We start from the raw sequence: 12,023 nt of genomic DNA, 5'->3' as shown, positions 1-12,023 counted from the left end.
TGGTTACAACAAGAAGTTTCATTTATATGACACCCTTCACGCAGGGTGGCATCTCAGAGCACTTAACAATGGCGTAGTTTGACACTGAGGCAGGGAGAAAGGTGAGGTGACCGAAGGTACAGTCGAAGAGGGTGGTCTTCAGCTGAAGACGGCAAAGACTTTATGCGACAAAAGTAAGAGACTAAACCAAGTATCTTCTGTTTCAAGAGGCCTTCTACCCGTCCCCTGCTAATTTTCATTACCAACAGTGGTATCTGATAACCATCAATATCAAGTCGCTGAAATATATTTTAACACTATCATTCTAACAGTGTTCTTTTAGGTGACACTGTAGAGTTAAAATAGATTTCACACCCTGAGAAAAAGACCATCAAAATAACAGCCGAGCCTAACAGTATGTATGTACTGTATTAATGGCGATGGTTACACGAAGACCACATGCTCTTAAAACTGGTCCAGTTAACTTGCACCCATAAGTCTTAAAGACAATGGGGACAAAACTATTATCATTGTAATGGAGATTTTTGTAGGTTTGCTCGTGGAGATAGGTTCCTGGGGATTGGAAAGTAGCTAACGTTCTCCAGTATTCAAAACAAGAGTCAGAATACACACCGCTAACTGTAATAAAAAACAAAAGACTTCTATTTTTATTTTAGATTTTCAGAGTCTGCAGTATTTTGCCATCTAATACTATAGATAGTGGTCAGAAACAATGGTGTTTAGATATATTGGGGAAAAACAATGCATTAAAGTCAGTACAAATGCAGAAAAGAGAAGTCACATTTTTTCAGCTGCTAATAGTTTTCAAAGATCCTGAACAAGTGATGATAATAATAATCTTTGCATTTGATATAGCACTCTTCACATCAGGAGAATCTCAAAATGCTTCACTGGAAGTAAAGTAGCTGTTATATTGCGGGATTTTCAAATGGCTTTTGGCAAGGTTCCACATTGTCAATTAGTACTGAAGGTAAGGGAAAGCCTCAAAGTATGGGTTTAAGCATATTCAGCTTCATACAACGAGTTTAGAACCAAGACGTGGAGGGTAAACCAAAAATAGGACCTGCATAATTCAAGTAAGTAATCCCAAAGGCCTCTTAATCTTATTCTACAGTAGAATACTGGTTATCTGCACAACAATTATCTGTATGTCCGTTAATTTGCTTTGCAGCCTAATGCGGAAGTGGACACGATTGTCAAATTGGCAAAAACAATCCAGTTATAGACATGTGCAAAGTTGTGCACAAGCAAACAAGATGTGAGTATTTTCATACATGCATATACCTGATTTGTTTGCTATAGAGAACGCAAGTTTTTATATTTGTAAGACTTTTATACAGTGCAGTGATCGAGTTAGATAGAGCTAGAAATATATATGTTTACACACACTCACACCTCCAGTATATCGAGATAGAGAATGTTGAACTCAATGAGGGAGCAAATGCAAGAGAGAAGCAATGAGAGAGAGAGAAGGGTGGGAACATCTAGCATAGTGTGGTATTATAGTAACAATAACTCCTGATGGATTTTACTCAGTTACACCTATTCAATTTGCATTTGGCCAATTATTTGCAACGAGGTCAGTCCCAATGAGACTGGCTGACCAACTCGCTACTGTATATGAATTATTTGAATGAGAGCACAGAAAGAGCTAATTTTACTAATGAAACCAAAATAGGAGGCAGGAAAAAGAGCAGTAAGATCTGAATGCTTTTGATTTTTAGAAAACTGGGCTATAGAAAGCGAAGTGTACGGTCTTGCAGTAATGATCAGAAAAAAGATCAGGTAGGTATTTCAACAACAACTTGCATGTATATAGTGCCCTTCTAGAGGGCAGCTAATCCTGTGTAACTGTTATTCAATGTTTTGCATCAGTAAACTTGGTTGCACAAACGAACTGATGGAAACGGTACAGAATAGCTTACTTTTTTTTAAGAAAAAGCAACAGGTCAGGCCCCAGTTATACCTTAGTATTTATGGTTGGCTTATGACAGGAAAAATATTATTCACCTTGAGGAAGTACAGACGCAAATAATGAGGAGGATTCCAGATAAGTCATTTCACCTCTTAATAAAGTTCAACATAAAGTCTTTGAAAAGAGACTAATTGAAGTGTTCAAGACTCCGAGACACTACCCACGTGAAAGGCTCTCACTATATAAAATGCACAAGTTGTTGTTGTCGAAGCGAGATGGTTGATACGAGCACAGCATTCACTATGGTGAATGGTTTAAGTACTACAATAGATAATTAGAAAATGAATAATAAGACCAGAAGCATTTTTTAAAAAATTTTAAAAATTATTTTTTTTGAATTTCACGTCAGAAGGACATTGCAAAATACTTCATTGGATATGCCGTAGGGTTTACTTTTGTAAGCGAACATGGCAGTTAAATGTTGTATGTACAAATCCAGCAATTACATTTGTTTTATATTTGTTCCCCCTCCAATTTTCTCTTCTGAAAATATATACTTACACTTACTGATTCTACGCAGTGAAGTGGTGACCCCAAAAAACCTCACAAGGGGTGAAAGATTTTTGAAAATAAGGGATCAGAAAAAGGCATTAAAGCACTTCCTGACGATAGAGGCATTGGGACAGTAAATAGGATAGTAAAATCTTGTGAAATGCTTTGAGACATCGCAACAACGTGAAAAGACATTATACCAAATGCAAGGATTATTATTATTATATTGGAGAAAATGATGAGCAGGTAGGCAGACCGGGCTTTTTCATGCACTGAAATATTATTATCATCTATGTAAAAATAGCCAATAAACCTGAGTCTGCCCTATCTACCCTCATTAAAAACAAAGTTTTATTGTTCTATTTTCAATGGAATCAGTCTGTTTGTCTATGTGTGTGAGTGTGTGAGTGAGTAGGTAAGTGGGGAGAGATAAAAAAGAGGGTTAATCCTATATGTATGTGAGTGTGTAATTCTTTCTCTGTGTGTGTATGTGAGTGATGTAGGATATTGCTTTAAGAAGTAAAAGGCAATTAAGAAAGAGCTAATGAGACTAAGACAGGAAGTAGAAAAGGAACCTGGGAGTAGGATAAACTGGTGCGGTTTTATTTGTGGATTGGAGGCTTTGAGTTGATAATAAGTACATTTACTAACCAATTTATTTTNGCTATTGAGAGATAGGGGGAGTGGGATTGATTTGGATAGCTCTTTTAAAAGAGCCGAAACAGATACGATAGGCCAAATGGCCTCCTTCTGTGCTCTATAATTCTTTGAAAACAAACACCAAGCCTTCACAACAACAACAAAATTACATTTAAAGAGTGCCAGGATGTCCCAAAGCGCTGAACAGTCAGGTGTCGTAGGCTTTACTTGACTGATGAATTCATCAAAAGTTGCTCAACAATATAAGAACCCACTCTCATGCGCAATAAGTAAAACTCACTCAAGATTAGCTGTTTTGTAACACTGAAATGAAAGCAATTTGAGTACTGGGTAAATGAATAAATGAGAATGTGTCATCGTCGTCCGCCATATTTATATAAAGACTTTCCTAAATTGACATGAACTGATAAAAATATTCCAAATTACGCCCAATATTCTTTCCAGTATTCTCAGGTTCCAGATTTGATTTTGCGCAAAAAATCCCCTGCCCTTTTCCCAAAGAACTGTGCAGACTGTGCAGACTCATTACACCGATTCTAAACAGCACTGCAGCAATTTGTACCGCTATTCTGGCCTGCTGCACCAAGATTTTTGTTTTTAAAAAGATGACACACATTAATCATCGCAAGAGAGCTTCAGCATGACTTCCAGGGATCTGAACTCAACTGCCATGCAGCCCAGCATTGTGTTTGCTTTGTTTATTGTTGCCTCATACACTGTTTGGACGTGGCAAGTGGCAAGTCAACCAACACCCCTGGGTGTCGAACAATTGATCTAAGGCAAAACCATTTCACTGAGGCTTAAGGAGTTACATTATGCATTATTTTCAGAAGCACAGAATTACAAACATTTACATTGTTTACATTGCAAACATTTAGCCATTGTTTCATTTCATTTTAAACGTTAAGCCCACAAAATACATAATCAACTATGTGATAAAGCACTATATCAAATACAAGCATTATTATTATTATTATAAAGGAATAGAGGGATTTAGATGAGGGAATAGGTGTGGTGGAGGCTTGGAGTATAAACTCTGGTACAGACTAGTTGGACTGATGACCTGTTTCTGTACTATATCACTATATCTAACTTTGTAACTTTCCAGTAAGGAAAAACTGGCCAGCAATTGGGAAGCAGGAGCTCTGAATGAAGTTACATCTCCTCAGCCCACGTATACAAAATACTTAGGTGAACTATAGCGTCCACACCCACCTTGGGCATGAAAGCTACCTTAATACAGGCAAGCAATCATAACCTTCCTGGCTCAGTCCAATGCCCTTTGGTGCATGTTTTCACACAGGCAATGAGAAAACCTCGCCAATTTATGTTGAAGAATAGTGCACGTTCTGCAAGTTCTTCAAAGGAACAATTAGTCAGGAGCAGAATCCTCCGGTTTAGACGTGCAGCGGAGGGAAAGATAACGAATAAACAGTACAACTTGGCTTAAAGTGGCCAAATGTTCAGCAACACATACCTCCACACTCTCCAGAGAGGTGGACCGTCTCAGTTGACTCCTACTTGTGCCTTGTAGGCCTGGCTCGGCCTTTGCCGTCTTGAAAGGAACCGGCTCTTCTAAATCACCTGTAGTTTCCACCTCAGAATCCAAAAATTCTGGAACTGACCTGCGTCCATATCGTTTGCTCCCTTTGACGTACTTTGGCTGCACCTCCTCTGGAACCACTGAAAACAATGATTGAAAGCTTAGTCCTGGAGGTAGCACAAACACATCGGGGTGAAAAACATGCAACTTGCGATGTGAGAATTGTCACTGAATAATCGCAGGTACAAACCAGTTGATTATCATGCGAACCTCCACCCCCCCACAAAGGAATGGTTGAGCTCCCAAAGCCTTTGTTACTGTAATACACAGTGCAACAGTAGATTGCTTAGACCGTTGAATCGACCATTGATTTTCCGACAGGGCAAAGCACCTCATTGAAGCTCCCTATTTCTCTCCTCATAGTACTTGCCACAACAGTGTAGCTAGAGGAAACACTTTCCAACTCTTATGGGATAGGAAATTCAGATGTGTTTATTTTCTGGTGAGTGGCACAAAATAAAAATGGACCTGAAGCTGCAGGCGTTACTTACTTGGTTCCAGGTAACTGCTCTCATCTCCTGAGGTACTGAGGTCAATGGAAGTTGAAAGCACAGCGACAAATCCCTCCTTAAACTCCTCAAAGTTCACCTGAAAATGTTAACAGTTCAGTTAGGTCTCAGAGGGAAAAAGCAACCAATACGGTATTCACACTTTACACCACACAAGTCCACTAAGGATTCGCTCCACAGCTTTAATCCGAGAATAAGGCAAGTTTCCTTACTCCACACACCTAATAATAATCCCTCAGAAACAATAATAAATTGGTCATTTTCAGCCCACGACTGTTTGTGGGTCACTGCTGTGCGCAACTGACTGCCACGTTTCGTCCACAAGTATATAGTCGATTCACTTTACAGCATATTCTGTGAAGCGCTTTGAGACGTCTAGAAGACGTGAAAAGCGCTATATCAAATGCAAGGATTATTGTTATTATTATTATTGTTATAATGATACTTATCCGGGACAATATTAGAAGTCCATTGTGTCGGTGTTACCGCTGGGACCCATATCAGTGCCTTCTACTCTAATCCTACTCCTCTGCTCTTTCCATACACTTTAATTTGAGCTCTTTGAGAAGTCCTCCCGACTGGAAAGATGCTATATGAATCTAAACTGTATTGCATTTAATTGCTAGTGTAGACTTGCCTGCAAAGGTAATTTATGCTGAAGCATTGCACATTCGAACAATCCCAATGTAAAAAAAATATTTTTTTCTATCCTTCCCCTTATTTTTTCCTTCTAGTGATAATCTTCTATTTATCTTCTTTATATATATATAATATATATACACACGCTGATAAAATGACAATGTCTATCTGTCTGTCTGCGCTTCAAGAAGGATCTCAATAACCAATTGACGAAGAGACATGATTTATACCTCATCAGGAAGGTCTTGCACCTGGGAGTGACATGGGCAAATTTGTTTTCAGGTGCGTTATGACCTAAAATGTATTTCTGTTTTGCGTTTTTCACTGCAGTTACACCTGGTAGCGCTGGCTGACTGTAGCGCTGCAGCATCCTGTGTCACAGAGCTTACACGTAGCCAAGCAGCGGTGGGAACAAAAAAAAGGACACAGACGAAAGCTAAGCCGCGGCAACAACATTTCATTTTTAAAGCGCCTTTCAAGTCGGGAGGATGCCCCGGTGATTATAAATTATACGTTTATATTATCATTATATAAAAATGCCTAAGCGGAAATCAAGCCTTTCAAGGATAAGTAAAAATGCTAGACAAAAGAGAAAAGTAAAAATGAATGAATTGAATGAATTAAAAATGAATTAAACGAAACTGAAGAAGAAAGAACAGCACGGCTGCACTTCAATGCTGAAAGGACTGCAACAGCGCGCCAAAATGAGTTGTCCACCCAAAATGAGTCCTCCCACAGGAGTCCTCCCAGCTGAGTGCAGATAAAGATGAAAAATGTCTGTCTATGTGTCTGTCTGTGTGTCAATCTACATTCCATATTGGATCCTTTGGTTGCAAGCGAAGCTGCAACAGGTACAGCCAGTTTTTAATATAATGACTCCCCATTCAGTGGAAATAATTTTTCTGTCAAAGCCATTCAGAATTTTGAAAACCTCTTGGACATCCCTTAATTTTCTCAGTTCCAGAAAAAAACAGCCCTGACTTTCCCAATTCTCTCCACATAATCATTATCTCTCATCCCCGTTATCTTAGTCACCGTAAACTGAGTAGCACACAGTGTAATTACAAGCAGTGCAAGTACTTATTCAAAAGAGCAACTGTGTTATAAACTGAGTTAGACGTGCTGATACTCTTCAATCGCTGGTGCACTGAGAATCTACACATAGTCAGGATTACTTACCCTGGCATAAAGGTCAACACCTAACAGGCTCTGCAGCAGCAGAGGGAGCTGGGCCTCCAAGTGGAGTTTCCGGCAGAGTTCAGTCAACTCTTCCTTGTCCAGGTAGCCTGTCCCTGTGGTATCGCAGCTGTTAAACACCTCCTTAAGCTGCGACACATATTTGTTTTGTTCACTCTCATCCATCCCACAGCATATCCAACTGCAAAGGAGAATTAAGTGTGACTGGGTCAGTTTAAAACAGAAAAACGTTTAACTGGGTCAGCCCGAAGGTGTAGTGGATGGAGCTGCAATTTAGACACCGGGAGCTTCTTGGTTCAAATCCCAGTCCAAGCTTTTTCTGATCTCAACCGGGTAGGGTTAGTTGGGGTAAATTAGATTAGTTGGGCAAAATTGGCCACGACCATCCCAGGGTTAGGGAAGGGAAAACTAGCTAGGACTCCTGTTCCTATTTCCTCTACAGCTCCCTTTGCTGCCTTTCTGCGTGAGGGGGAGTTGGGGGCTGGAAATCAGATTAGGCTGTTACGCTCTCTAGTTCAGTGGCTGCTGACCCACATGAACATTGATCACTTGGGCTGAGCATCAGAGGGCAACCAGCATCCTTGGAACCACATCCCAGTAAGCCAAGTCTTCAACATCCCACATTATAATAAAAAAATTCCCTATTATCATATTCCACTACAGTAACTGGAATGATTACTTGAAATATTTGATCACACAAACTAAATGTTCAGTACATATCAGGTAATAAAAGGAGCACAAATAATGTGCTAGCTCCAGATATCACGTATCTCATTAAAACCCAGAACCAATGCTTTCACTTAGAGTAGCAATGTATTGTGTATTATGGAAGAAGTAACACCACAAATATGTACACTCATGCATGTACAAGTATGTACACCAGAACGATTCCAGTTTGGACATATCTAAGGGACTATCATAATAGCACTGTATCACACCCCAGTACATTAAACAGCTGCATGTTTCATTTCATTAAGTTCTGTTCACGCAATAATTTACCCTGACGAACTTCATCTTTGCAGTTACCAGACAAAAGAAAATTCACAAAAAGCTTCAACATCCACATAGCTCGCTATGCTCTTTTCATACAAATCACTTCATACCCTGACACCTCCCTACCTCTCCAATCTGTTTACAACCCACTCCACTGCCCAACAACTTCACTCAAATGACTCCAGTCTCCTACAAGTTACTCGTCCCCTTCACTTCACCATCCGAGGTCTTAGTTTCAGCCTACAGCGCCTTGGGACGTCCTCCCAACGTGAAAGGGTTGTACAAATGTAATTTTGTTGTTCTTGTTGTACACCCCGAAACTAGGGAACTCTCTGCCTCAATCCTTCCGCCTTGCTTTCTCCTTCCCAATTTTAAGATCACACCTGAAGACCTTCCTCTTTGACCATGCCTATTGTCACCACCCCACTTTAGCCAGCTTGGCTTCAAGTTTCACCAATGTTAAATGCACTGAGACACTACCTTGCACGAAGGGCGCTATATAAATGCAAGTTGTTGCTATTGCTGTATGGGAGAGACTCAGACCATATTGAGACAGAGATATCCCAAGTTGACTGTGGGAACCGATAATGATGTTTGACAAAGTACCATGAAAGGCTCCTACACAAACTGAGGTCACTGAATATAAATGGCAAGGCATGGACAAGCAAAGGATAGTTATTTGGGGAGCTAGGTCGGAATGGGGTTGGAGGGGGAGAATATTAAGGGGTTTCTCGGGTCTGTACTGGGAACCCTCTTGATTCTTGTAAAAATGAAAAGACCGGAATTTACTGAGCCAAGGTGAGGTAGCTAAATTTGCAGATCACACCAAGTTGAGTGAAACTGTAAAATCTGGGAGATAGCAAAGTTCTTACAAAAATAAATTGAAAGTGTATGTACATGGGCTGATTACTTGTACATGACTTTCAATGCAGATAAATGTAAGACACTGCAAGTAGCAAGTAAGAATAGGAGACACATATTCTCCAGGTGTAGGAATGACTTGCCAAGTGGGGAAGCTGAAAGAGTGACAAAAAACTCACCCACCTGTAGTCGGAGGGAGCTATGTCAGCTGAGCAGAGGAATGGGGTATGAGAAGATCAGAGAGTTAGGGAGGTGCTCGGGCATTGAGGGATTTGTATGCGTGTGTGGACCTCAAAGTCAATCCTTCAAGATCCACACCCTCAATGTAAATTTGAGGAAACAGAGAGCCAATGGAGTTAGACGAGGACTGGGGTGAGGGGTGCAGAGTTTGGTAGCAGTGAAGATACAGGTAGTGAATTTGAGAAATGAAGGTGGGAGGTGACAAAACTGTGGATAAGGATTTCGGCAGCATTTGATGTGACAGAGCAGAGGTAGGAAACGTGATGGAGGATCAAACGAGCCAAAGGGTGTCCAACTGAGCTTTTGAAGCACTCCAAGATGTTATCCTATGGAAAGCTCCAATATAAATGCAAGCTGTTCTTGATTATCTGATCCTCTCATGATATTGTGCAGAGATAAATAGATGAAAGTCCTGGTTTCTATTGCCCCCCCTCTCCCCACCCCCACCCAGCCCCCAGCAAGGTTGGGTTTTTAAAAGACATACATCTTTTAATCCCAATTTATGCAGCTATTAGTCTTACTTTGGTGAAACGGTAATCCTTATGGTAGAACTGTTGAAATTATTGTGCTTCACATATGATGCATACATGAGGGAGAAGGGAGTAGGAGAGGAATAGGAGGGCTAGGGGCTGATGTGAAGTATAAGCTGTGGCATGGACTAATTAGCCAAAGGGCCCGTTTCCTGTTTCTATGCATCTCTACGTAACGCATCCAATAATTCTCAAATACAGTTTCCTTTTATTTCTCCATTTCACATTATCCATTTCACCCCATCAATATGCCCAGGGATAGCTCAGTAATCCAGGCAAACAGACATATGGTGCTCCCACCATAGTGATAACAAAAGACCTCATACCATTACTGTTGTCCCTTTACTTCTTTTTAAAAACAAATGCCCTCCAAACTCCCAGAAAGTATTAAAATCAATACTGAGTTTGCATTGTGGCTTACCTAATGTAAACAGCTTACAACTTCATTCTTCAGGTGACTAATGCAAGTTTTTTTTAAAACTGTATTACATTACATCAGCTCCCCTCACACATTAGATATTCTTTGTTAACCTATTACAGTGATTTCAGATGCCCTGGTAATGTGCGGAGGATGCAGAGACTTGGGCAAAGCAATAAGGTTTCACAATTTAAAGAAACATTGCACAGGATTTCATTTCACTGTACTCCCTGGCTAGCTTTTGAAATGGCTGCCAAGATTCTCTGATAAAATCTGCACTGTATCATACATTTTTTTCCCCCTGAAAATCTAAGCTACTTTAATACCGGAGGTGTGGACACAAGACTCCAAGACAAGCTGAGAAACGAGGGCTCAGTGTGAGTGTGTGTACAGTACAAGCAAACCTCAATCAAGACGGTGTACTGTAATATACTGGCAAAGCCACATTTTGATTTATATCAACACATCACAAGAGGTGGATGGATTACTGAGACACAGTTAAGAGCAAGCAAGCCAGGGCTAATCCAATTGCGAGATCTGCAACTGGGCAAATTTAAAGCAACAAAATTTCAAAACAAAACATTCGCCGCAAGCCTGGCTGCCCGCTGAACTTCAAAGCCTAGCATACGCACCACCACCCCAGCAAGTGAACAGAGGGGGATCAGGGGTGCATCTGACCCGGTCATTTGGTGTTTGTAGGGGGAGGGGGGTCAGCTGGGTGTCTAACACATGCAGAAAACCATCACCATGCTTAAGAATATCCAAACCAAGCTCAGGAGAACAGGACAGAAGTCCACACAGTCCCTGTTTGAGTGCTCCCCCTTACACCGCACACAATAAGGAGAACGTTTACAGGGTAATTCCCATTCGGGTAAAGATCAGGACTGGTCTTTGGGAGAAAGGGGCAAAGGAAGAAAGGCAAACTATTCTAAATATGGGAGGTGAAATTATTTATATCTTATATAATAATAATAATAACAACAACGATAATGATAAATACAAGCAGAAGTGAATGCTTTTAAAAAGTCGAGGCACCAAAGTGAAACAAAGCTCCCCTTCCCTCTCTGGCTGGGGCGTGGGGGCTAAGACAACACTTCACCATGGGAACCGAACAGCTTCAGAGAGAAAGCAGAAACACTGCGAAACCACGATGCAACAGAGAGGGGGAAACTTCTTTAAAAGAAATGGAAACGAAATGCTGTCTGAGACTTACCGCTCTGGCTTGTAGTCTGTGTGAGTGAGTGAGTGTGAGTGAGTGTGTGTGTGTGTGTGAGCTCCCTCAGGCTCTCCTGTCTTTCCTCACAGTGAGCAGCGTTTCCCCGCATGTCCTGCCATGGTAGTCTCGCTGTCTGCGCTGTGCCTGTGCTGTGCAGTCAGGTTACAGTGTAACTGGTGCTCCTCAGCCAACCCACCATTCAATCAGACTGAGGCTTCCACCTCTGAACTCCACCAAATGCCAGTCACTCCTCCTACCCTCTCCTACACACACACACACACGGGAGCAGGCTGTGGAATTCCAGTAACGTGGATTCCTTAAACACACACACATATATATATATATATATACACACACACACACACACACGTTTCGCCCGCAAATATAGTCAATTCACTTTACAGTCTATTTTGTGAAGCGCTTTGAGACGTCTAGAAGAGATGAAAAGCGCTATATCAAATGCAAGATTATTTTATATATATGTGTGTGTGTGTGTGTGTGTGTGTATACCGAACAGCTTCAGAGAGAAAACAGAAACACTGCGAAACCACGATGCAACAGAGAGGGGGAAACTTCTTTAACACACACACACACACGAGCAGCAGGAGACTCCAGTAACCCAGATTCCTTAGACAAACACATATATACAGGAGCAGGTAACAAGAGGAACTTCAGGAACCTGAACTGAAG

The 12,023-nt window shown here is 41.0% G+C and overlaps 1 protein-coding gene across 1 annotated transcript in view; it reads right to left on the bottom strand.

Moving 5' to 3' along the window:
* ninl (ninein-like) overlaps positions 1-11,350 on the bottom strand; it is a 49,685-nt gene extending 38,335 nt beyond the window's left edge. Inside the window, exons 1-4 of the mRNA XM_007894356.2 lie at positions 11,331-11,350; positions 7,058-7,256; positions 5,222-5,318; positions 4,605-4,810 (exon numbers count right to left, since the gene is read on the bottom strand). Coding sequence (XP_007892547.2) covers positions 4,605-4,810; positions 5,222-5,318; positions 7,058-7,240 — 486 coding nt within the window. The 5' untranslated portion in view covers positions 7,241-7,256; positions 11,331-11,350. The remainder of the gene's footprint in view (positions 1-4,604; positions 4,811-5,221; positions 5,319-7,057; positions 7,257-11,330) is intronic.
* Between the last annotated feature and the right edge of the window lie 673 nt (positions 11,351-12,023).

Source organism: Callorhinchus milii, unplaced genomic scaffold, assembly GCF_018977255.1.
Source record: "Callorhinchus milii isolate IMCB2004 unplaced genomic scaffold, IMCB_Cmil_1.0 Scaffold3, whole genome shotgun sequence".
Taxonomy (NCBI): domain Eukaryota; kingdom Metazoa; phylum Chordata; class Chondrichthyes; order Chimaeriformes; family Callorhinchidae; genus Callorhinchus; species Callorhinchus milii.
This window is presented reverse-complemented; position numbering and strand designations above follow the sequence as displayed.